Below are 25844 nucleotides of genomic sequence, written 5' to 3' on the forward strand. Positions count from 1 at the left end.
AGAAACAAATCAAGTTTTCACATCTTGTAATCTTCAAAATTATCCTTACTCAGAGAACCATAGGCAAGTTTATATAACTAAACAACTTCCCAAGGTGGGCATGGACTTCATAAATGGAAATTATAATCGTAAAATCTATGGAGATTTTAGTCTAGTTTTGCCATTGCTAAAGTACTGTGCCAAAATAAATTACACATCTCTTTTACCAAAATTGGGAAAAGACACTCTGAGAAAGCAGGTACCACATTGTTAGTCACTCTTAAGTGCCTACAAGGTAGAGGGCCAGGGATAAAAGCTAATTCCTGTATATTTGAAAACACTTATTTAACTGTGGTTTCTTCACATACAATAGAAAAAGGGTAATGGAAATTAAGTTTATTTTGGGCCAGTTGTATGTCCTATGTGGCACTAAATGTTTTCAGATACAGCAAACATTGCCATTTCACTGGGCATGTTTTTCAATATTAATATTCATTTGTCCCATTGTGAGGTTTTTCTTGATTTATCTAAGATACAATAAAACCACATAAAAGTGAACTGGAGAGATGGTTTAGTGGTTAAAGCACTTGCCTGAAAAGCCAAAGAACCTAGGTTTGATTCCCCAGGACCCACATAAAGCTAGATGCACAGGGTGGTGCATTTGTCTGAAGTTCGTCTGCAGTGGCGAGAGGCCCTGGCATGTCCATTCTATCTGCCTCTCTTTATATATAAAATATTAAAAGTGAACAGCCTAAGATTTGACCAAAGCCAGCATGTTCGTGTAAAGGGGGGAAAGGCAATGAGTGACTGACTCTACCTGTTTAATCATGAAATATTTTCTGTAAAGACAACTCCCCTTCTTCAAAGAGCCAAATTGTTGCTATTAGGCTGCTCTCCAGAAATAAGCACACCACCATTTTGATCAACTTTGGTTCCTTTTTATTCAGGAAGCATACACTAATTCTTTTTTTATACATTTTTTTACATTCCAGAAATAAGCGAAAATAGCAGTTTTAAATATGTTACAAAGTTGGCTTTGGGGCTTAATAAGCTTTTTGAGAGAGGGACCGGCCAACTGACCTTTCATCAAAGCACCAATGTATCTTCAGGCTTTAACCAAGTTCTACCACAGCTGTGGTTGCCTTGGATGTGCCGCACATCCAAACCATGTGAAAGCTACAATGGAGAATTGCTGTGAGTCTGCAAGGCACCAAGAACAAACAGTTCAAGCTTCCTTTCTTCGGGTGAATCAGTTTTTTTGAAACTTTTTCAACTGCTCTCTCAGGTAGTGCTCTCTCGGCATGAAGACTAGAATTTGTTAAAAATCATATATCACAAGGTACAGTAAACCACTTCCAATATTCTGGAAATCACATGGTAATATTTATAAATAAATGAACACTAAAATTACTTTAAGAAAGTTTTACATCATTTAGTTGGTAAGGACATTTACACGTACAGCACAATTTACTGTTAAACAATCTATAACTGGTTTCACACAAAGATGAAAATAGAAATACAAAATGACGACATATTCAGTACGTCTGGAATTAAAACTAGTTTAATGAGTCAATATTGACTTTACATATTGTTGCAGATTGCTGTGCTATGCCCTTTAAAATGTGAATTTCTTGGTGAAACTCCACTTGGATGTGTGTTCTTGCTTGTACAAACTACTAAGATCTGAGGGACACAGCAATATCAAAGACAACAAACAGTAACTGCACAATATCATCAGCTGGATTAAGCTAATACAGGGGAACAGAATTCTTCTGTTTCCAATACCTAATAAAGCACTATATGAAATGAACAAGGTGAAACATCTTAAGATGAATACTCTGCAACCAGAACATGTAGCATTTAATTTATAGATCTGCCTTAAAGGCATTTGTAAGATAAATGAGTAGAACTTCAATTTGCTTGGGGCATAACAAGCTCATAATGCCCCACTTGGCCTTCCTGTTTAAGCTGATCTAGTAAGTCTTCCTTCCGCCTTTTTCTACCTACCACCAGGTACCTATCATGGCCCACCCCGTGAGACTTACTCTTCAGACCATACTTCTGAGCAATCTGATGTATTTGCTTCCGTTCGTCATTGGTCAACTCGGTGGAGAAAGTCAAATCGGTGTGACTCTCAGAGCGGGCATAGTTTCTGATGATCTGCTCGATATCTCTCTTAGCAATTTTATTGACCCTCTCTACATCAAGACCAAGCCCTTCGCGTTTATGCTGCTCTTTGACTGAAATCGGCTCCCGTATGCCCTCTCCAGATTTACCTAATCCACCACCTGTCCAACCCATCTTTCTCAGCAGCTGATTCCCTATGTTATCTTCTTTGATTTGTTGTTTGTAAGCTTCTTCAGCAGAACGGCCCCTGATCTCATTTCTGGAAATCACATCTTCAACAGTTCCTTTCTTCAGGTTGTTAATGACAGTTGGCTGGGTCTTTTTGAGGATTTTCACAGCTTCCCCAGCAGCTTCATATTTGACACTTTTCTTCACACCAACTGCTTCTGCAATGACTTCACTCTCTAGAATCACCTTGCATTTCCAGCGGAGGCCTGTCATCCTTTCATAGACATATTCAACCGTCATTCGGTTAAACTGAGCTGTGTCATTTAGCGTACACACAGGATTAGAAGAATTCTCATAAACCACCAGATCCTTTATGTCTTTCTTCTTTCCAGATCCTCTGGGTGAAGAGCCTGAATGGCACTGGGAACTTTTGACAGATGGGTAAGTGGGTTGTGTCTTCTGAAGAATTTTCAAAGCTTCATCAGCAGCTGCATGTTTGCTTGTTTTCTTGGTTCCATAGCCTTCAGCTAAGCAGTGGTCCTGCAGAAACACCCGGCAACGCCAGGTGCGATTTGGCATCATCTCATACTTGTACTCAACTGACATTTTGTTGAACGAGGCAGAATTATTAAGGATGCCAATTGCATCGTTTGCATTTTCCGTAATGACAAAATTGGTCCAATGTTTGGCAGAACTATTAAAGATAGGCTGCCCGGAAGCATCCTTCCCCAGCACTACCAGATCTTCTAGTGGTTTCAGAGCTGGAGGGAAATCATAGGAAATCATGCCAATCTGACACACCACAAGGTCCTCTCCAATGGTGTGCTTGAATTTCCGCCGGACAACTCTAACCTCAATACGCTTCTGCAAGAGTTTGACAGCTAGCTCAGTAGCTCGATCCCTGGACCCATTCTTGCTGCCAGCATAACCTGTAGTTAAGTAGATATTTTGGCATCTCACTTCACAAGCATAACCATCTGTGAGAAGTTTTTTATTTTTGGGGATATCAGCAGGAGGAATTTCTTTTAAAGGAGCATATATATACTCAGGATTTGTCTTACATGTCTGAATACAACGAGTTAGCATGTAGGTATAATTAATTTTATCAGATCCAGAAGTCATCTCTGGATTAGAAAGGTTCTTCCAGATAGCAGCTGTTAACTTTTCAATAAAATACTGCTTCTCGGCTACCACTGACTCAGGATATGTCTGTGAAGGAGAAGGCTCAGGAGGTGGAGCTGACTGAGAGTTTGCCTGCTGGGATGTGCTGTTTGGGACAGGGTTCCCACTGTCAAAATACGTATTGGTTGTTACTGGCTGTTCTTTCGTGAAAATAAATCCTGACGAATCACAGTACTGAGAATTCCCATCTTGTACACTGAAAGAGTCTTGAGTATAATCTTGGTAGACATTTCTTGGCATGCTGGCAAAATGTGTTTGTTCATTTACCTCTTTTGTTTGAGGGCCATAAGGATCTTCCTGTCTTTCATCTTTTGAACTACTAGCTACAAAATGTACAGGCTCAAAACGAGGTCTCGCATGGAATTTGGAACCGGCTTGCTTTTTAGGAGGATTTTGACCTATAGAATGAGTGAAATTTACAATTCATTAAAATGGGAATATTTCAAAGAATCAAGCAGGAAAATAGTACTAACCATAGTATCTGAAAGGTTGGCATAATATATATGGCGCTGTTGGTATAATAGATGTCACATCAGAAAAACTTCAAATCACTTTGGTGAAGTGACTCACCACTGTAAGACTCCACCATAAAGAGGGATGCTCCTCTTTTCTTCCATGTGTAAGGGAAAACTCTTGATAGGAAATACCCTGCTGAACCAAGTATGTAGGTAACTTCCATGCATGACTGGGAGATGATTTTGCACCGAATTAGCTCAAGCACAGGTGAAATGTACTGGAAAGATATGTTAGTACAATGTCTCACCACCTGTGCTGAGTTCACTGAATGACTGCAAATGGAATAAATGGCTCTAATGCAACAGAGATGGTGACCGAAAGAGCTTACTAAACCCTTCTCTTCTGTGTGAGATGAGTGACTCCGTGATAGTGCTTTATATAGTTGTAACTAAAAAAAAAATTAAAAGATGCCAAACATTTTAACCAAAACCTTATCTGACCTATGTATGAAGGCTGTTTGCTAGGTTTTATTTCTAGAACCACCACCACCTGAGGGGACACCATATTTGAAGCTATGGAAGAACTATTTAAGCTATACCAGAGATTAGAGCTTCCTCCCAGTAGTGCTGCTTAGTAGAAAACTTGTCCATCTGGACCTATCTAGGATGATTTGGTTACTTAGATACTCAAATGATCTCAGAAATATGACTGTTCTATTTAGTGGAATAAACTTCAAGAATAGCATTATAGTGGGACTTCTGTATTTAGTTTTTTCAGCTCTATTTAACACCTCCCCCCAAATTGTGCATAAGTAAATTAAAAATCTTTTATCTTTACGTAAGAGCCAGTGTTATTTAAAACCATATAGCACACTCATAAGCCATGATTCTCAAATCCCACCTTCCAGAAGCTAGTATACTCACCATCGTATGTTGACAGGTGACGCTTCTGGCCTTTGGAAGGTTTGGGCAGCATCAGATCGTATGAAGGCATTTCCCCAATATCAATACCTTCAGCCATTTGAAGAATTTTTTCCATCAGGCGTGGGCTGTACCTATTTAAGTTAATATTATCTACAGTTAAAACATGTAAGCATGGGGCAGGAGAGATGGCTTAGCAGTTAGGTGCTTGCCTGTGAAGCTTAAGGACCCAGGTTCAATTCCCTAGTTCCCACATAAGCCAGATACACAAAGTGGCACATGTGTCTGGAGTTCATTTGCAATAGCTAGAGGCCCTGACATATTCATTCTCTCTCTCTTAAATAGATAAATAAAATATTCTTACAAAAACATGTAAGGGGACTGGAGAGATGGCTTAGCAGTTAAGTGCTTGCCTATGAAGCCTAAGGACGCCGGTTCGAGGCTCAATTACCCAGGACCCATGTTAGCCAAATGTACAAGGGGACGCACGTGTTTGGAGTTCGTTTGCAGTGGCTGGAGGCAGGCCCTGGCTCACCCATTCTCTCTCCCTCTCTCTATTTGCCTCTTTCTCTGTCACTCTCAAATGAATAAGCAAAAATTAAAAAAAAAATGTAAGGATATATACATTGTTTGAATCTGGAGTTCATTTGTAACATCTAGAGGGCCTGATGTGCCCATTCTCTCTTTGTTTGTCTCTGCTTGCAAATAATTTTTTTTTCTTTTTCTTTTTTTTTTTTTTTTTTGTTTTGTTTTTCGAGGTAGGGTCTCACTCTAGCCCAGGCTGAACTGGAATTCACTATGGAGTCTCAGGGTGGCCTCGAACTTATGGCAATCCTCCTACCTCTGCCTCCCGAGTGCTGGGATTAAAGGGGTGCGCCACCACGCCCGGCTCAAATAAATAAATATTTTTAAATAATGCTTTAAAAAGCCAGTATTTGGGGCTGGAGAGATGGCTCAGTGGTTAAAGGCACTTGCTTGTAAAACCTAATGGCCCAGGTTCAACTCCCAAGTATCATGAGATGCATGCATCTAGAGTTTGTTTGTAGTGGCAGGAGGCCCTGGCTTACCCATATTCTGTCTCTTTAATAAATAAATATGTTTTTTTAAAAGCCAGTATTAGCTGGGCATGGCACATGTCTTTAATCCCAGAACTTGGGAGACAGAGGTAGAAGGATCAATGTGAGTTTGAGGTCACTTTGAGACTACATAGTAAATTCCAGGTCAGCCTGGGTTAGAGTGAGAACACACCCTGAAAAAAAAAAAACAAGTAAGCAAACAAAAAACTAGTATTATCATTGAGCCCATAGGATGTATTATCAGGATATTTTGGCTAGTGACAAAAGAATCAGTCCTGATAGCTTTATCTTTAAAATACTTATTGGAAATTAAGATTTTTCTGCAAAAGACATACAGATGTATAATCAACAATTTCTAGATCAGACCTTATCAAAACATGAATTGAGCTGGGCATGGTGGCACCTGACTTTAATCCCAGCACTTGGAAGGCAGAGGTATGAGGACTGCCATAAGTTCAAGATCACCCTGACACTACAGAGTGAATTCCAGGTCATCCTGGACTTGAGTGAGACCCTACCTCGAAAAGAAAACAAAACAAGAATTGAAAATGCCAATGGAAACTCATGACTTGCTCTTCTTTTTCATGTAAGTATTATAAGTAAACAAATGTATCTCTGTGTACAGAAGTACTAATAAGAGCTGGTGGGTTGCTAACATCCACATTGTGATCACTATCATTTCTCATGCAAAGAAATTATGGTACTTAGAGAAATGCCTGCTTCCAAGTCTGGGGCAGGAAACATCTAAGATGAGCCTGGAAAATCTCATGCCTACAAACAAGGAAGCTGTCATAGCAGTTGTGCCAAATGGACTCAGAAGCCAATCTGAGTAGACTCCTATTGGCAACAAGAACCAACTTGAATATCAATAGGACAATAACTGAAATGAAAATATCTTGAGAATCAATTTATAATACTTACAAACCCACTACTGGTCACGTTTGGAAGATGGAGGGAATGTAGTCATTACTCTGCAAATAAGTAAATATTGAAGGAAGAAAGCAAATATTTAACCTGCATTTTCTATACAAACTATCTCAAAGCAACCAGAGTTGGTGAAGAAAATCACTTTTAGAGAAGCATTTCTAGCTAGAAAATTGTAGGAATGATAAACTTCTGCCATAAGACTTCAGCATAAGTCTACCACCCAGTGAGTAATATACAGGAGGTAATCCGGATATAAATCCCCTTAAATATTCTAAAACTGATGGCTGAAAAAGGTGTAAAAAGAATCTAACAGAGAAAAGAAAGCCTTTGCAACAAATTAGGAACTGTAGGCAAAAACCAGTCAAACCACACCCCAACCCACACACCTTTAAACAACATTAAATGTAAAGCTATACAACTCTTATATAAAGAAATACAGGAGAAAATCTTGAGGATCTAGGCCTAGTCCAGCAGTTCTTAGACTTGACACCTCATGATCCATTGAAGCAAACAATGATAAAGTGGACCTTATCAGAGTTAAAATCTTGTGTTCTTAAAAGGCTTTGTAAAAAGACAAACTACAGACCAGGAGAAAACACACTATACTTGGCAAAGACTAGTCAGCTCAAAACTCAAAAGGAACAAAAAGTTTAAAATGAGCAAAAGGCATTGATAAAATCTGTCACCAAAGAGAACTGATAGACTGCAAATAAACAGATGAAATGATGTTCAACATCATTAGCCACAAGGGAAATGTAATTGAAAAACACTATTGATTTATCAGAATGGCAAAAAACAAAACAAAACAAAACAAAACAGTGACACCACCAAATGCTGACAAGAATATGAAGAAATTAGATCCCTTAGACATTGCTGGTGGGAATATAAAATAACCACTCTAGAAAACAATTTGGTATTTTCTAATAAGGTTAAACCTCAATTACTCCATGATCCAGCAACCATACTCTTGGGCATTTACCTGGAGAAATGAAAACTTGTATTCCCACAAAAACCTATACATGAATGTTCACAATAGCTTTATAGCCTGTGTTTCAAGAGATGAATGATTCAACTCTGATATATACACACCACAGAAAAACTATATAGTAACAGAAAGGAACAAACCACCAACATGGGCAACAGTGCTAGTGGGAAGATGTGGTTATTTTAAAAGGACAAAGAGGGATCTTTGTGCTACTGGGAATATTACATTTATCTTGACTATAGTGGTAGATACAAACATCTACACATGGGTTGGGGAGTGTATTTCAGTAATAAAAGTGGTTGGCTAGCAAGCTCAAGATGCTGGGTTCTATTCCCAAGCACCAGCATAATTAAAAAAAAAAAAACAAAAAACAAAAACTACACATGATGAGGTTGGAGAGATGGCTCAGACGTTAAGGCACTTGCCTGCAAAGCCTAATGACCCAAGTTCGATTCCCTAATACAGAGTTGACAGTACAGTATAGTAAAGCCAGATGCACAAAGTAGTGCATGCATCTGGAGTTCATCTGCAGTGGCTAGAGGCCCTGGCACACCCATTCATTCAAATTCTCTCTCTCTCAGAAATAATTTTTAAAATCCCCCACACGATTTGTACAGAATATACTAAATGCACACACATACTAGTAAAACTGGGGGAATCTGAGTAAGATACATTGATGATGACAATGTCATTAGCAGAGTTGTGATAGTACATCATCATTTTGCTAAATGTCAACACTGTGTCTTTATCTCTCCTGCTTCCCCTTCCCTTTCTCCCTAGGTGTTTTGAGACAGGGTCTTACTCTGTATTCCAGGCTACACAACTGCTACTGCTAGAACTCACTATGTAGCCAGGAGAGACTAGAAGTTTTAACAATTCTCCTGCCGCAGCTTCCCGAGTCTTGGGATTACAAGCATGCACCACCACACCCAGTTAGGGTTTTTTTTTTTTTTTGGTTGTTTGTTTTTTGAGGTAGGGTCTCACGCTAGCCCAGGTTGACCTGGAATTCACTATGAAGTCCCAGGGTGGCCTCGAACTCACAGCAATCCTCTTACCTCTACCTCCCAAGTACTGGGATTAAAGGCATGTGTCACCACACCCAGCTAGGGTTTTTGTTGTTGTTGTTTGTTTTTTGTTTTGCTTTTTGTTTGTTTTTTCAAGGTAAGGTCTCACCTGGTTAAGGCCCAAGATGACCTGGAATTCACTATGTAGAACTGGGATTAAAGGTGTACACCACCACACGTAGATTAGATCGGATGTTTTAAAACTATCGTTTTTGCTGCAGGAAAGTAGAAAAAAAAATATGGGCTCAAATCAAGGTTTTTTTTTTTGCTGTTGTTGTTATCATGGCTCTTTCAGCCCCTTTTCTGACCTATGACTAAAATAGATTTCTGGAGCTCAGTGGTTAAATAGGCACTTGCCTGCAAAGCCAGATCATTCTTTCTTCCTCTGCTTGGAAATATTTTTTTAAAAATGATTCCTGGTAGCATTTGGGGAGAAAATTCTAACAATGACTAACTATCAGTTTAACATGAATACACTCTGAACTTGAATAACCAGTTCCATAAACATCAAATGTCTTTCCTTGCATAACATATGCCAAGACATAGTGGCTTTCATCAACAAGTTACTGGAAGCTAGATCAGCTATAACCTGCATTTCCTAGGCTACCAGAGCTAACACCAGTGTTTAAATACCAAGAGTAATTTTATTTTTTCCCTTATATTTGAAGAGCAGAATGTCTAGTCTAAATAAATAAACATTCAGGCTGGAGAGATGGCTTTGTGGTTAAGGAACTTGTCTGCAAGTCCTAACGACCCAGGTTCGATTCCCCAATACCCACATAAGCCAGATGCACATGGTGGTGCTAGCATCTGGAGTTTGTTTGCATGGCTAGAGGCCCTGATGTGCCCATCCTCTCTCACTCTTTCAAATAAATAAATAAATAAACAAACAAACAAACAAACAAACAGCCAGGCATGGTGGTACACACCTTTAATCCCAGCACTCAGGAGGCAGAGGTAGGGGGATCACCATGAGTTCGAGGCCACCCTGAGACTACATAGTGAAATCCAGGTCAGCCTGAGCTAGAGTGAGGCCTTACCTTGAAAAGCTGAAATAATAATGATAAAATAAAGATATGAAAAACAATCAAATATTCTGTTTCATTTCCATGCAAATGTGCAATCTCGTTTCCAAAGCAACAGAAGAAAACAGAAGTCTATGAAAAAAGCAAAGTCTACAATTTTTTTTTTTCCCCCTGAGGCAGGGTCTCACTGTACCCAAGCTGACCTGGAACTCACTCTGTAGCAACAGGCTGGTCTCAAACTCATGGTGATCCTCCTACCTCAATTTCCCGAGTGCTGGGATTAAGGTGTGTCCACAATAACAGACACCATGAGTCTACAATTCTTAAAACTGATACTCTCCACTTGGGAGGCAGAGTGGAGGATTGCCGTGAGTTCCAGGCCATCCTGAGACTACATAGTAAAAAGTTCAGGTCAGCCTGGTCTACAGCAAGACCCTACCTCAAAAAACAAACAAACAAACGAAAAACTGATACTCTCACAATTACTACCAAGATTGGTGGTACAACCATGCCACTCACTATGAATTGCAGTCAAAATTCTTCAGACCTTCAATCTGAACCTAATTCCAAGTAGTGACTAAAAATGATACCATTGTGTGTGAACTATGCATTTGGGCTCAATCCATTCACATTCACTTTTTCTCATTTCTTCTAGCAATAAGTCATTTTTAGACCTAATTGTTGTTTCCTACTCATCACAACTGCCACAAAATTTAGTATTTCCCATAGGCTACAAAAACAAACCCTTGTATAGATTAAACAAGAATGGAAAAGGCCTTCATATGATTTAACACTTGACTAGTCAAAAACAATGGAAAAAAAACAATGCTATGCATTTTATGCATTAACCTAGTCTTCAATAAGATCAACAGGATTTAATATCTATTCCTAAAATTATCTAGAAAATACATATTAAAGGATAAGGAAGCATTTCTACAAAATACAAGTAAGCCAAGGCAATAAATCTTTCATTATTCAGTTTTCTACAGTTGTTTTTCACAATGTATTCAAAATCAACACTTTCAAGAAAGAAAATCCATCAAGAAAAGTATAAATATCTCAACCACTGATAATGTGAGTACCATTTAAGGAGATTTTTAAAAATTTGTTAACTTTTTAAATTTATTTGAAAGTGACAGGCACAGAGAGAGAGAGAATGGATGCACCAGCGCCTCCAGTCACTGCAAACGAACTCCAGATGCATGTGCCCCTTGTGCATCTGGCTAACATGGGTCCTGGGTAATCAAGCCTCCAACCGGGGTCCTTAGGATTCACAGGCAAGTGCTTAACTGCTAAGCCATCTCTCCAGCCCTTTTAATATGTATATATATATTTTTAATTTTGTAGGGTTTTCAAAATTCTATTATATTTTCCATGGTCCCCAATCACTAATTTTTTTTTTGTTTTTCTTTTTCAAGGTAGGCAGTCTTGCTCTAGCTCAGGTTCACCTGGAATTTACTATGCAGACTCAGGCTTGCCTTGAACTCAGCGATCTCCTACCTCTGCCTCTGGGATTAAAGGTGTGCGCCACCACGCCTGGCCTAGATGATCATTTGTGTCATTATACTTTTTAAACCTAAAAAAATAATAGCTGGACGTGGTGGCGCACACCTTTAATCCCAGCACTTAGGAGGCAGAGGTAGGCGGATTTCTGCGAGTTTGAGGCCACCCTGAGACTACATAGTAAATGCTAGGTCAGCCTGGACTACAGTGAGATCCTACCTATAAAATTAAAAATAAATAAAACAAAACACCAAAAAACAAAAAAAAAATTGCCACTTGGTCTGTGGTAGCAGTTTAGGCTAGATAGGGAGACGCAGCCTCAGATTATATATTTACATATTTTTTTTGGCAGGTGAGATACGTTATGTGTGGTGCCATTATTTGTGAGCACCATTTTCTATTATGCATCTATGACTTCCTTAAGACAGGGTCTCTCCCTCAACGTGAAGCTGAGGTTTTTGGTCATGAACCCAGTTTCCACTCCACGGAAGATTAGGGTTACAGAGGTGCATGGCCATGCTCAGTTTATGTGGGATCTGGGGAAGACAATTTCAGGTTGTCTCAGGCCTTCCTAGATCCTTATGCATGGCTGGCATGCACTCAAACTACAGAGCCATCTATCTCCTCAGGCCCAATTTCTTTTTGCATTTAAAAAACTTTTTTAAGATTTATTTTTTATTTGAGACACATAGAGGGAGGGAGGTTGAGAGAGAGAGAGAAAGAGAGAGACAGACAGACAGACAGACAGACAGACAGAGAGAATGGGCATGCCAGGGCCTCTAGCCACTGCAAATGAACTCCAGATGCATGTGTCACCATGTGCATCGGGCATACCTGGGATCTGGAGAACTGAATCTGGGTCTTTAGGCTTCACAGGAAAGTGCCTTAACCACTAAGCCATCTCTCCAGCCCTCAACCCCAATTTTTATCCACTTAAGAAAAAGTTTTTGCTTTGTACTTTTTAAATTCTTTTTTGGTTTTTCAAGGTAGGGTCTTGCTTTTAGCTCAGGCTGTCCTGGAATTCACTATGTAGTCTCAGAGTGGCCTTTAACTTATGGTGATTCTCCTACTGCTGGGAATAAAGAAGGTGTGAGTAGCCGGGCATGGGGCACACTCAGGAGGCAGAGGTAGGAGGATCACCTTGAGTTCGAGGCCACCCTGAGACTACAGAATGAATTCCAGGTCTGCCTGAGCTAGAGTGAGACCCTACATTAAAAAAAAAAAAAGAAAGGTATGAGTCAGCACATCTGGCTTTCCTTTGTACTTTTTTCTTAAATACTTTAACCTATTTATTTATGTGAGAGAGAAAGAGACAGAATAGAGACAGCAAGAAAATGGGCACTCCAGGGCCTGTAGCCACTGCAAACAAACTCCAGATGCATATGGCACCTTGTGTGTATGGCTTACGTGGTGGGTTCTGGGAAATTAAACCTGGGTCCTTTAGCTTTGCAGGCAATCACCTTAACTACTAAGGTGTCTCTCCAGCCTGCTATGCAGTATTCTATACTATAGAATATGATGCAATTATCATTAAGGCAAGTTTAAAATAGTAATTTTAAGATACATGCATATTATATATTTGTCTATTCAATTACATAGTTGGTTGTAAATGTTTGCAGAAAACATAAAGAACCTCAAAAGGTCTTATGGTTTTCAATGTAGCTTATACTGTATCAAACTTTTGGAAGTCAAGATACTATTTAAATGATCCACCATGTCAAAAAATTATTTTGTCAGGTGTGGTAGCACACACCTTTAATCCCAGCACTCAGGAGACTGAGGTAGGAGAACTGCTGTGAGTTCAAAGCCAGCCTGAGATTACATAGTGAATTCCAGGTCAGCCTGGGCTACAGTGAAACCCTACCTCAAAAAAACATTTACGTACATACACGTGTGGTATATGTATGTGTAGTGTATGCACATGTGAACGCAGATACGCATACCACCCATGCTCATGCGGGTGTTCTCTTTGTGCATCTGTTTCCTTGAGACAGGAGTCTTTTAGCCCAGAACTGAAGTTTTTCAGTCAGACTGGATGACCAGTAAGGGCCAGTGATTCTCTGGTCTCCATTCCCCACAGGACTGGAGTTGCAAGCATGCATGGTAATGGCCACATCCAGCTATTTATATGGGTGCTAGGGAATCAAACCCAGGGTGAATCAAGCCCTGTCAAGCCCCCACGCTTATGCAGCAAGTGCTCTTACATGCTCAGCCATCTCCTTAGCTCCAGAAAGAGAATTTATTTTTCTTTTTTTTTTTTTGAGGTAGGGTCTCACTCTAGCCCAAGCTAACCTGGAATTCACTGTGTACTCTCAGGGTGGCCTCGAACTCACAGCAATCCTCCTCCTCCTGCCTCCCGAGTACTGGGATTACAGGTGTCTGATACCACACCTGGCTTCAGAAAGATAATTTCTAATGAGCAAAATTTCTTCATGTATATGACATTCTTGGATACAAGACGGATACATCTATATGAACAGCTTAAGAGGAACATAAGCCATTATAAAATACAATAGCACCTGAAATTTAGTATTCCATAATAGGTGCTTGTAAGACATTTACAAACATATCAAACTGCTCTTCTAAATCTAAATTTAAAAGCTAAGAATTAAAAATTAAGCAATATTCAGACTTTCAAATTATAAAATAATTTACTCAAAACTCCTTAAGACTCCTGTCATAAATAAGATACTTACAGATTATAAATTAATCTTTCACGGTAATCTTTGTATCATTCCAAATGTAGTGTACATACTTACTGCCAAAGCTAGCACAGAGGTAAATCTTTAAAAAGTCCCCACTCATATCTTCTTAGCCAGTGACTTATACATCCATGTCCAAAGCTAGTTTTGCAGTAAGTTCACCTGGCATCTACCTTCCAAACACTAGTCTTGCACTGATGAGGCAAGTAAAGAATTCATCAAGGTAGCCAAATTGATTTAATTTTAAGAAATAATAATTGCTCTATTACTGTATCATCAAAGACAAATAGGCCAGGATTCTGCTTCTAATCCCATTTATCAAGAAACCCTGATAAACAGAATATTCTACACACTAAACATTCTGCTCTCTCAAATGGCTGTGGATGGAGTTCTGTGGTAAGAGTTGTTACCTAGCATACATGAAACCCTGGGTTCTACACCTAGTCCTACAATACAAATGTATCTGAGTAAAAACAGCATAGACCCCTACACCTTCATATGCACATTTCTTTTAAGTGTTGGACATACAGTTGATTAGAAGGCTATACTAATTTTTCACTAGCCACAAGGCATTATCTTATAAGTTTCCAGTCCCACTCTGGACTAGAACTCACTATGTAGCTCAGGTTGGCCTTAAAACTCACAGAAATTCTCCTCTCTGATTTCCAAGCACAAGAATTAGAGACATAAGCCATCACACCCAGCAAAATTCTGGTTACTTATAAAAATAGACAAAATGAAGAGAAATATTTTCAGTTGACTTTCTGGGTTGATTGGACAATGAGAAAAAAAAAAGATTTAAAAAGTAGATCCACAAGACCATCATAATACGAGGGATAGATCATGACATCAAAATAAAAGAGAAACTTAATGAGAGGGGGGAAAGGGTATGATGGAGAGTGGTGTTTCAAAGAGGAAAGTGGAGGGAGGGGATTACCATGGGATATTGTTTACAATTATGGAAGTCGTCAATAAAAAATTAAAAAAGTAGACTCATCCAGGTGTGGTGGTGCATGCCTTTAATCCCAGCACTAGGAAAGCAGAGGCAGGAGGATCACCAAGAGTTCAAGGCCACCCTGAGACTACATAGTGAATTCCAGGTCAGCCTGGGCTAGAGCGAGACCTTACCTCAAAAAACAACAACAAAAGTAGATTCAGAGTGGAGAGATGGCTTAGCAGTTAATGTGCTTGCCTACAAAGCCTAAGACTTATGTTTGATTCTTCAGGTCCCATAGTAAGCCAGATGTACCAGGTGATGCAGGCGTGCAAGGCTGCATGTGCACAAAAAAGTGTGTGTCTGGAGTTTGATTACAGTGGCTGCAGGCCCTGGTGTGCCAATTCTCTCTCTCCAATAGAAAAAAAAAAGTAGATTTGAAAATCTTGCTGTATTTTATCCTATTAAGCAGCATTTGCCAGTGTAGTCCCTGAACATTAGCATCACTTGGGAACTTGATAGAAATCCAAATTTTTTTTTATTTTTTAAATTTTTATTAACATTTTCCATGATTATAAAATATATCCCGTGGTAATTCCCTCCCTCCCCACCCCCACACTTTCCCATTTGAAATTCCATTAGAAATCCAAAATTTTAAAAAAGATTTATTTATTAGAGACGGAGAGAGAGAGAGAGAGAGCATGCGCGCGTGCACACACCAGGACTTGTAGCTACTGCAAACAAACTCCAGACACATGGACCACCATGTGCATCTGACTTATGTGGGACCTGGAGAATTGAACTGGGGTCCTTAGGCTTCGCAGGCATGCACCATAACCACTAAGCCATCTCTCCAGCCCAAGAAATCCAAATTTTGAGGCCCTTCCTTACACCATGTGAATTAGAAACCCTGGGAGTGGGGCACAGGAACCTGTGTTTTTTTTTGTTGTTGTTTTTTTTTTTTTAATTTTTTTTATTTATTTATTTGAGAGCGACAGACACAGAGAGAAAGACAGATAGAGGGAGAGAGAATGGGCGCACCAGGGCTTCCAGCCTCTGCAAACGAACTCCAGACTCGTGCACCCCCTTGTGCATCTGGCTAACGTGGGACCTGGGGAACCGAGCCTCGAACCGGGGTCCTTAGGCTTCACAGGCAAGCGCTTAACCGCTAAGCCATCTCTCCAGCCCAGAACCTGTGTTTTAATAGCCTAATAGGGGATTTTTTTCCTGATGCATTATATGAAAGGTGAGTGGCAGCCGCAGGTACTGTGCTGACCTGAGTTGTCAAAGTATCTCCAGGTTGCTCCAATGTGCAGTTGGAGATCCCATGGCCACAACTGATTATGTTTTTAAAACTATTTTACTTTTATTTACTTGACAGAGAAAGAGGGGGAGAGAGGGGGAGGGAGGGAGGGAGGGAGAATGAGCACCAGGGCCTCCAGCCACTGCAAGCAAACTCCAGACGTGTGCACCTCCTTGTACATCTGGCTAACATGGGTCCTGGGGAATTGAACCTGGGTCCTTTGGCTTTGCAGGCAAATGCCTTAACCACTAAGTCATCCCTCCAGCTGATTGGTTATATATTATTTATATTATTTGATATTATATGATTATCTCACAACTGATTTATTTTTAAACAAGTTCTCTTCATAGTCTAGGCTAGTCTCAGTCTCCCCACCCACCTGTCTCAGCTTCCTGATGCTAGTATTCATCTTGTCCCACCATACCTGGCTTCCCTAACCTGTGATTTTGACATACGCTTAAGTGTGAGAACCATGATTACAGTCAAAAAGATATTCAAACTTGTCCAACAAAAAATGTCACTATCAGCAAAAGGAATGAAACATAGTCTGCCTCCCTGGCACATTTGAGCTCTTCCTGTGCTGGACTTATGATAAAAAGAATTTTGAAATATCTTTGCATTGGGATTTTCTTTCACCTCAAATGAAACACAATAAATCCTTCCAGAAGGAACAAAGTGCAGAGTATTCCTTTTTGTTACTATTCACAGCCTGTTCTGTCCATCAAATCATGGGTGTTGAACAAGAAATGAACAATTTAAATTTACAAAGGGCTATGTTACTGGGTTGCTGTAGTCTGAGAAAAAAGTAGCCTGTCACAGAAAACAAGAACTCTTGTCAACATCAATGCTAGAATGATTTTACTCACTTTAGATGAGAGCTAACATAAAGGCTACCTGAAATGGGAGATTGCACTGGGTCTCTAACTCCCAAGATTTTCAGCAATTTCCTACTGGTGTGTGTGCCACTACACCTGGCTAATTCCCAAGATTTTCTCTGGCCCTTTCCTTTCTCCTATATCTAACTGAACACACACAATGCAAATACTACTTTTCAGTTCAGCTATATATAGTGATTTCATAGTAAATCTTGTAATGAATTAAATGACTTAGCGCCACTGTATAATAATGACTCTTCTACACATAGGATCCGCAGATGCATCCCCCAAACATCCTGGATGCTTGAATTTTAAAGTCAACTACCATTGACTTGATTAGTGTTTAATGTCCTGGTTATGTATAAGGCTTCTATTCTTCAGATGTAATCCTGAGGTATGACAATGACTTATGTCCATTATTTGCTTTCCATTTTTGGCTTGTCCTTCCCAAATATGGCAGCTGTGTCTCAGTGGAAAGGGCATCAGACTGGACATCAAAAGGCTTGGGTCCCAACCTTCACTGTGGAATCTTGGAGAAGTCACTTGATTTTTTTGGCCTCCATTGATTTAGCTGTAAAATTATTCCCAAGGTTGTTGTTAAGTTAGATTTTAAGTGTTTAAAATATGTTGTATATTTTACAAAGCTGTATGTCCATCACTCTCCAGACTGTCACTGAGCAGCTATTATGCTCAGTGGAAGATAACACCAGATTTCTTCTAGTCACAGAGGATGAATATAAATGTATGACAGAGTGAAATCCCTTTCCTTAAAAAAAAAAAAAAGATTGCATTTTGGTGGGCAGGAAGTTGATTACTGACACACAAGATGGTCATTTGCCTTCCCTAGTAAAGAATTTTGTAGGACTCAAGGGTTTCTGTGGCCTTTTGTAATCTTTGTAATATTATGAAGTCTTACAATTATATAATAAAGGTATCTTTCTACTGCAAGAACATTGTTAGATGAAGGTCAACTAGATATATCTACCATTTAAATAATTGCTGAGGCTTTCCAAAAGCAAGCAGTTTCTCCAGTGAAATAATCATTATCTCTAAGAGGTAGAAATTATGCTAACCTAGAGAATATAGAAAAAAATATATTGCTGTGTCCAGAGTAAAGTATCATACTGGACACCATGTTTATCAATTAAGGGCAGGAGTGGACAATTGTGAATTTCAGCATCTTTTACAGTCATTCCTAGGACTAAATTTGCTGAACTGAATCTGATCATTTTCCATCCTTCCTAAAAAAAAAAAAAAAAAAAGATTGTTGGAAGGAATATCAAAAAATTAAAAGCAGAAGCCTGTCAGACTATCAAAGTAATGATTAGCTTAAGGCCAATTTGAAGAACAAGAGGCCCAAGTGTCCTGTTAAAAAAAAAAAAAAAAAAAAAAAAACTGCGTTGGCACCATACTGCAGTCTCCATTGAATGCGAAGAGCTTTCAAGGAGGCCTGTTCAGAAGCCACCAGGTTCTAGAGAAGGAGGAAACACACTCACACACCCCTAAAACCTCACAGAGGCCAGATATGAATCGGTATTATCTCACTTAAGGTTAAAAGAGGGTTATCCATTTTTGCAGCAGATATATCCATTTCTTTGTTTGAGTCCAGTCACATTATGCGCAAATCTACAAGCAAACCTGACACTGCAGCTCAGAGATCTGATACATACCGGGCTCCCCAGGAGAAAACAGTAAGACCCAGCTGGGGGGTCGCTAAGAGAAGAGGGTGTTTTATCTAATAGAGATGGAAGAAGTCAGGAGACTAGGATTAGAACTGCAGAGTTCGCTACTGCCCCCCCACACACAAACACCGCAGCCTCATCCAAAATTCTCTGCAGATGTCGCATTCTTGGAAGACCTTACGCACGTTTGATACTCTGTAACTCATTATTTCCCATGCCCTCCAATGCCACCCCAAGCACAATGTCTACCTCTCAATAATCCTCTTCCAGAAGCTGCTTTATCTCCATCCCTGGTCCTGGAGGAGCCGCTGATCTACGTACCCTCTTGACTGTCATGTCATTGCCTGCCACCACGGTCGGCCACCCCATCCCCGGGCCACTCGTGAAGCTTCCCCCTGTCCTCCAGCCTCCAAACCATTATCTGCATCCCGCGCCCCCGACCCTATCCCCATCCCTGACCCCCTTCCTTCCTTATCTCTGTCCCTAACCCAACCTCCGATCTCGAACCTTCATCTACCTCCATCACCCATGCCTCATCCTCGTCTCTAATCCAAACTCCACAGCATCCTCACCTGCAACCCAGGAAAACGTGGTTGGTCCAAGCGGCGGAGAGCGCGAGGAGCTGGTCGAGGGCAGCGCCAGGATAGCTGTGCAGGTGCCTACAGATGAAGCTTCGCCGCAGAGACCACTGCCAGTCACTTTCGTGGCTATAGCGCCACTGCTCCAGCACTGGCTCGGGCGGGGGCGGCGGGAGGGGCGGCAGCGGCGGCGGCGGGAGGGGGGGCAGCGGCGGCGGCGACAGGAAGTCGCCCCCCAACAGCAGACGTCCTCCAGCCATCTTCTCCGCCTCCAAGCAAGGACCTTTGGGACGAAGCAGACTATGGACCGCAAGCAACTTAGGCAGCGGGGACAGGGGGGACCGGTGGGAGGGGCGCGCGGAGGCGCAACCCCAACTCAGGGTTAGGGGACTGAAATGTGTGCCTGAGGACTACCGTCAAAGGGAAACACGAGCTCCCAGCCGACGCCGGGACGCAAGCCGGCTGCACTCCTCCAACTCGTGGAGGAGCGGAAGGGCTCCTTAGACCACCTCACGCGTGAGCGGAGTCCCCCGGTGCTCAGCACCGCCTCGGTTCCGCAGACCCACGCACTGCGCGAGGAGCGGAAGGGGGAAAAAAAAAAGGCACCAGCGCGCTCTGCTACCCCTCTGCAGGGATCTAGCCTACCTCCCCGCGTGCCGCCCCGAGCTTATGAGGCTAGTACGCAGGCGCCAGCGACGGTCCCTAACTTCGAAATCTCATTGCAGAATCTCGCGAGACCAACTTTTTTCCCTTCCTCTGACGACTACACGCCTTTGACGCCTTATGGTGATCAGAGACGGGGGCGGGGCATCCAGAAAGAAATTATGAATGTTCTCTGCAGTTCCAGAACTTGTTCCTCAGAAGGTGCCCTCAGGTGATTGCTGGCTGCAGAGACTGACCCGGCATGTTCCCTCAGATTTCCCAGCGGCACGACCCTGAGTCTTAAAAACGTCCTCTGGAAGGGATTTAGGCTTGCGATGGACTCGACGCATTTTTTTTCACATTAGCCCTCCGAGATTCTTTTTTTGTTGTTGTTTGTTTTCAGAGTTTTAGCTTGAAAGATCTGCGCTGCGTAGCCTCACCTTTGTGACATTTTGTGGAAACGTGATTAAAACATTTGCAAAAAAATCATTCAGATTACTGCTTGAGGCAACTCTTAGCTTTCATACTCCAACTTTTACACTTCTGATCATTATTGCAAATGATTCTGTGTTGTATTTTGTCCATTTATTTTTTTAAGAAAGGGTCTCGTGTAGCCCAGGATGGTCTCCCAACTCGCTATACAAGAGGATGATCTTGAACTCCCTATCCTCCTGCCTCTGCCTCCCAAGTGCTGTAAAGGTATGTGACCCCCAAGCTCTCAGAGATGATGGCTAAAGCTGCAATGCAGCAAATGGGTAAATCACTGTGTAAATTACAATCCTGGTGATGAAAATAATGCTGCATAAGACGAAGTGTTCTGTCAGCAACAGGACTGCTATATGAGGTTTGCTTTGACACATTATTCTCTATAACTTCTTTAAATATTTTATTTTTTTTATTTCTCTCAGGGAGAAAAGGACAGATAGAGAATGGACACGTCAGGGCCTCCAGCTGCTGCAAATGAATTCGAGATGTGTGCACTACCTTGTGCATCTGGCTTATGTGGGTCCTGGGGAGTTGAACCTGTGTCCTTTGGCTTTACAGGCAAGCGTCTTAACCACTAGTCCATCTTTCCAGCCCTTTATAACTTCTTTTTTTAAATTATTTATTTATTTGAGAGCGACAGACACAGAGAGAAAGACAGATCGAGGGAGAGAGAGAGAATGGGCGCGCCAGGGCTTCCAGCCTCTGCAAGCGAACTCCAGACGCGTGCGCCCCCTTGTGCATCTGGCTAACGTGGGACCTGGGGAACCGAGCCTCGAACCGGGGTCCTTAGGCTTCACAGGCAAGCGCTTAACCGCTAAGCCATCTCTCCAGCCCTATAACTTATTTTAAAAAAAAAAAAGATATTAGCATTTTCTATGATTATAAAAAAAATCCCATGGTAATTCCTTCCCCCCCCCCACACTTTCCCCTTTGAAATTCCATTCTCCATCATATCTTTATAATTTCTTTTAAAAGACAAAGCCTCACTGTGGAGCCCAGGCTGGCCCAGAACTAACAATCCTGCTCCTATTCCCTCACTCCCTGAGTTGTGGGATTACAGGTCCAGTTTGCATTTTAAAAGAAAAGGAAACCAGGCTTAGTGTCAGCCTTGAGCTACAGAGTGAGTTCTAGGTCATCTTGGGCTATCTAGTAAAACTTCATCTTGAAAACAACAACAGGGCTGGAGAGATGGCTTAGCGGTTAAGCATTTGCCTGTGAAGCCTAAGGACCCCGGTTCGAGGCTCGGTTCCCCAGGTCCCACGTTAGCCAGATGCACAAGGGGGCGCACGCGTCTGGAGTTCGCTTGCAGAGGCTGGAAGCCCTGGCGCGCCCATTCTCTCTCTCTCCCTCGATCTGTCTTTCTCTCTGTGTCTGTCGCTCTCAAATAAATAAATAATTAAAAAAAAAAGAAAACAACAACAACAAAACAATCCTGTCTCAAAAAGAAGAAGAAGAAGAAGAAAGGTTTAACCCTCTTTCTCAATATAGAATGTCAGCTTTATAAGAACAGGGAATTACCCTGTTTTGCTGTTAGCAACCACACCTGGTTTCTGTAGTTATCTAGACTCAGGTATGTATGCATGTATGCATTTTTTTCTTTTTTGGTTAATTGGGGTACAGTCTCACTCTAGCCCAGGCTAACCTGGAATTCACTATGTAGTCTCAAGATGTCCTCAGACTCACAGCCATTATCCTACCTCTGCCTCCCAAGAACTCAGATTAAAGGCTTGTGCCACCACACCCAGCTGTATGTCTTTTAAAAATATTTTATTTATTTATTTATTAGAGAATGAGCATGCCAAGGCCTCTAACCACTGCAAATCAACTCTATAGACGTATGCACCAAGTGCATTCGGCTTACGTGAGTTATGGGGAATCAAAACTGGGTCCTGTGGCTTCAAAAGCATGTGCCTTAACCATTAAGCCATCTCTCCAGCCCTGGATGTATTTATTTGCAGAAAGGAGGAGCGAGTAAATGGGTGCACCAGGACCTCTTGCTACTGTAAACGAACTCCAGGTGCATGCAGTATACTGTGCATCTGGCTTTACATGGATATTGAGGAATTGAACTCAGATGCACAGGCCTTGCAAACATCGCCTTTAACCACTGAGCTGTCTCTCCAGCCCAGCCTCAGGTATTTTGATATTGCATTCCTTAGATATTTGTTGAAGTGAATGAATGCTTTTCTCATTGTACCAATCTACTGAAATTATTTTCTTGGTGTGTCTACATTTTAAGATGAGCTGTTATAATTGGATTAATTTCAGCCTGCTAAGGTTATGCACCCTTAAAAATCAAGGTGTGCTTCCTTAGCAAGTACAAGGCCCCGAGTTCAACTCCCCAGCACCACACATACACACAGAGACATTCATTTTTCTTAAAGTATGGGTATAGTAGCATGTGCTGAAATACCAGCACTTGGGAAAATGAAAACAGGAGGACTGAGTCTATTTTATTTATTTGCACGTGTGTGAGAGGGGATGCATGCCAGGACATCTTGCTGCTGCAAACAAATGCCAGAGCTTGGACCATTTTTGTGTGTGTATCTGGTTTATGTGAGTGGATCTGAAATTGAATCCTGGGCCAACAGGCTTTGTAGGCAATGCCTTTAACCTCTAAGCCATCTTCCCAGCCCCAGGACTGTGAATCTTAAGGTAGCTGTTAACTACAAAATGACTTCAAGGCCAGCCTGGACTACAAAGTGATACCCTGTCTTAAAACCAACAAACAAAAATACCTGAAACATCAAAAATACAATAAAAGAAGTATGGTCTTTAACAGGTAATTAGGCCGAATGGGCTACTACTCCCTCCTGAATGGGATTAAGATCTCTTAAGCAGGCTTCACACAGCATTTGGTCACTTGCCCTGCCACCATATGAGGACAGTCAGTGTTCCTGATGATATGTGGCAACAAAAACCATCTTGGAGGCAGAGACAACCAAATCTGCTAGTACCTTTCAGTGCTTTGATCTTGGACTTCTCTTTTTTAAAATTAATTAATTAATTAATTAATTTGAGAGCGACAGACAGAGAGAGAAAGACAGATAGAGGGAGAGAGAGAGAATGGGCGCGCCAGGGCTTCCAGCCTCTGCAAACGAACTCCAGATGTGTGCGCCCCCTTGTGCATCTGGCTAACGTGGGACCTGGGGAACCGAGCCTCGAACCGGGGTCCTTAGGCTTCACAGGCAAGCGCTTAACCGGTAAGCCATCTCTCCAGCCTGATCTTGGACTTCTCTGACTACAGACTCTGAGAAATAAATTTCTGTTCTTTATTTTTATTTTTTAAAATATTTTATATTTATTTATTTGAGAGAGAGAGAGATACAGAAATCGGCAGGGAAAGAGAGAAAGAATGGGCATGCCAGGTCCTTCAGCAACTCCAGATGCTTATGCCTCCTTTTGCATTTGGCTTATGTGAGTCCTGGAGAGTTGAACCCGAGTCCTTTGGCTTTGCAGGCAAGCATCTTAACCACTAAGCCATCTCTCCAGCCCAATTTTCTGTTCTTTAGAAGTCATGGCCTCAGGCATTTTGTTATAGCATCACAAATGAAGTAATACATAGCAAGCTACCAAACCTCATCAGGGCCAGCATTGCAATTAAAACACATCTTTCCTGGAAAACAGTATGAGAAAAATAAAAATGTCCTTTTACTTTGGAACAAAATTGTCTGACATTTCTCTTTTTATCCAAAGTAGAATCTCACTCTAGCTCAGCCTGACCTGAAACTCACTCTGTAGCCTTAGGCTGGCCTAGAACTCACAGTGTTCCTCTTTCCTCATCCTCCTGAGTGTTGGGATTAAAGGTATGCACTGTTATGCCTGGTGGGAATGGAAATAGTCTATCACAGGGAATGGTGGCTCATACCTGTAATATCAGCACTCAGGAGGCTGAAGCAGGAGTATTGTCACAAGTTAGAGGCCAGCATGAGCTATATAATGAGATCCAAGCCAGCCAGAACAATCTAGCAAGATCCAGTCTCAAAAAGAAGGCCGGATGTGGTGGCACACGCCTTTAATCCCAGCACTGGGGAGACAGAGGTAGGAGGATTGCTGAGAGCTCGAGGCCACCCTGAGACTACATGGTGAAATTCAGGTCAGCGTGGGCTAGAGTGAGACCCTACCTCAAAAAACCAAAGGAAAAGAAAAAACATACATAAAAAAAAACTTATCTGGGCTGGAGAGATGGCTTAATGGTTAAGCACTTGCCTGTGAAGCCAAAGGACCCCTGTGCGAGGCTCAATTCCCCAGGACCCACGTTAGCCAGATGCACAAGGGGGCGCATGTGTCTGGAGTTCATTTGCAGTGGCTGGAAGCCCTGGCGCGCCCATTCTCATTCTCTCTCTCTCCTCTCTGTCAGTCACTCTCAAATAAATAAATAATAAACAAAAAAAATTTTAAAAACACTTATCTATCATATAGAAAGAAATAATTGTAATCTGAGCTGCAGAGATGTCTCAATGGTTAAAGGTGCTTGCTTGCAAAGCTTGCCAACCTGGATTCAGTTCTCTAGTACCTACATAAAACTAGATGCAAACGAACTCCAGATGTGTGTGCTCCCTTATACATCTGGCTAATGTGGGTCCTGGGGAATTGAACCTGGGTCCTTTGGCTTTGCAGGCAAAGGCCTTAACCACTAAGCAATCTCTCCAGCCCCACCCACCCCCTTTTTTGAGGGGTTTTCTGAGGTAGGGTCTCGCTCTAGCTCAGGCTGACTTGGAATTCACTATGTAGTCTCACGGTGGCCTTGAACTGACGGTGGTCTCATACCTCTGCCTCCTGAGTGCTGGGATTAAAGGCGTGCGCCACCACGCCCGGCTAAATCAGATTTTTTTTTTAATTTTTTTAATTTTATTTATTTATTTGAGAGTGACAGACACAAAGACAGATAGAGGGAGAGAGAGAATGGGCGCGCCAGGGCTTCCAGCCTCTGCAAACGAACTCCAGACGCGTGTGCCCCCTTGTGCATCTGGCTAACGTGGGACCTGGGGAACCGAGCCTTGAACCGGGGTCCTTAGGCTTCACAAGCAAGCACTTAACCGCTAAGCCATCTCTCCAGCCCTAAATCAGATTTTTTTTAAAGAGTGCTCCATAGATGCTAAATCTAGGGAGATTTATTTTTACTTTTTATTTTTTGCATTTTGACATTTTTATACATGTATATAATATGCACATAATGTATTTCTACCTTATTCTTCCTCCAGTTACTTTTCTTATCTCCTCCCCCTCT

The 25844-nt window shown here is 41.5% G+C and overlaps 1 protein-coding gene and 1 non-coding gene across 2 annotated transcripts; both read right to left on the bottom strand.

Moving 5' to 3' along the window:
* Positions 1-903: 903 nt before the first annotated feature.
* On the bottom strand, positions 904-20099 carry Nkrf (NFKB repressing factor). The gene is made up of 3 exons (XM_004672606.2): positions 19481-20099; positions 4836-4966; positions 904-3854 (listed from the first exon to the last, which is right to left on the bottom strand). The coding sequence occupies exons 1-3, from the start codon at positions 19744-19746 to the stop codon at positions 1891-1893; spliced, it is 2361 nt and encodes a 786-aa protein (XP_004672663.2). The 5' UTR covers positions 19747-20099; the 3' UTR covers positions 904-1890.
* LOC123456957 lies at positions 16282-16411 on the bottom strand. The gene has a single exon (XR_006634815.1). It is a non-coding gene; the product is annotated as a small nucleolar RNA SNORA44 (small nucleolar RNA).
* Positions 20100-25844: the final 5745 nt, after the last annotated feature.

Source organism: Jaculus jaculus, chromosome X (genome assembly GCF_020740685.1).
Source record: "Jaculus jaculus isolate mJacJac1 chromosome X, mJacJac1.mat.Y.cur, whole genome shotgun sequence".
NCBI lineage: Eukaryota > Metazoa > Chordata > Mammalia > Rodentia > Dipodidae > Jaculus > Jaculus jaculus.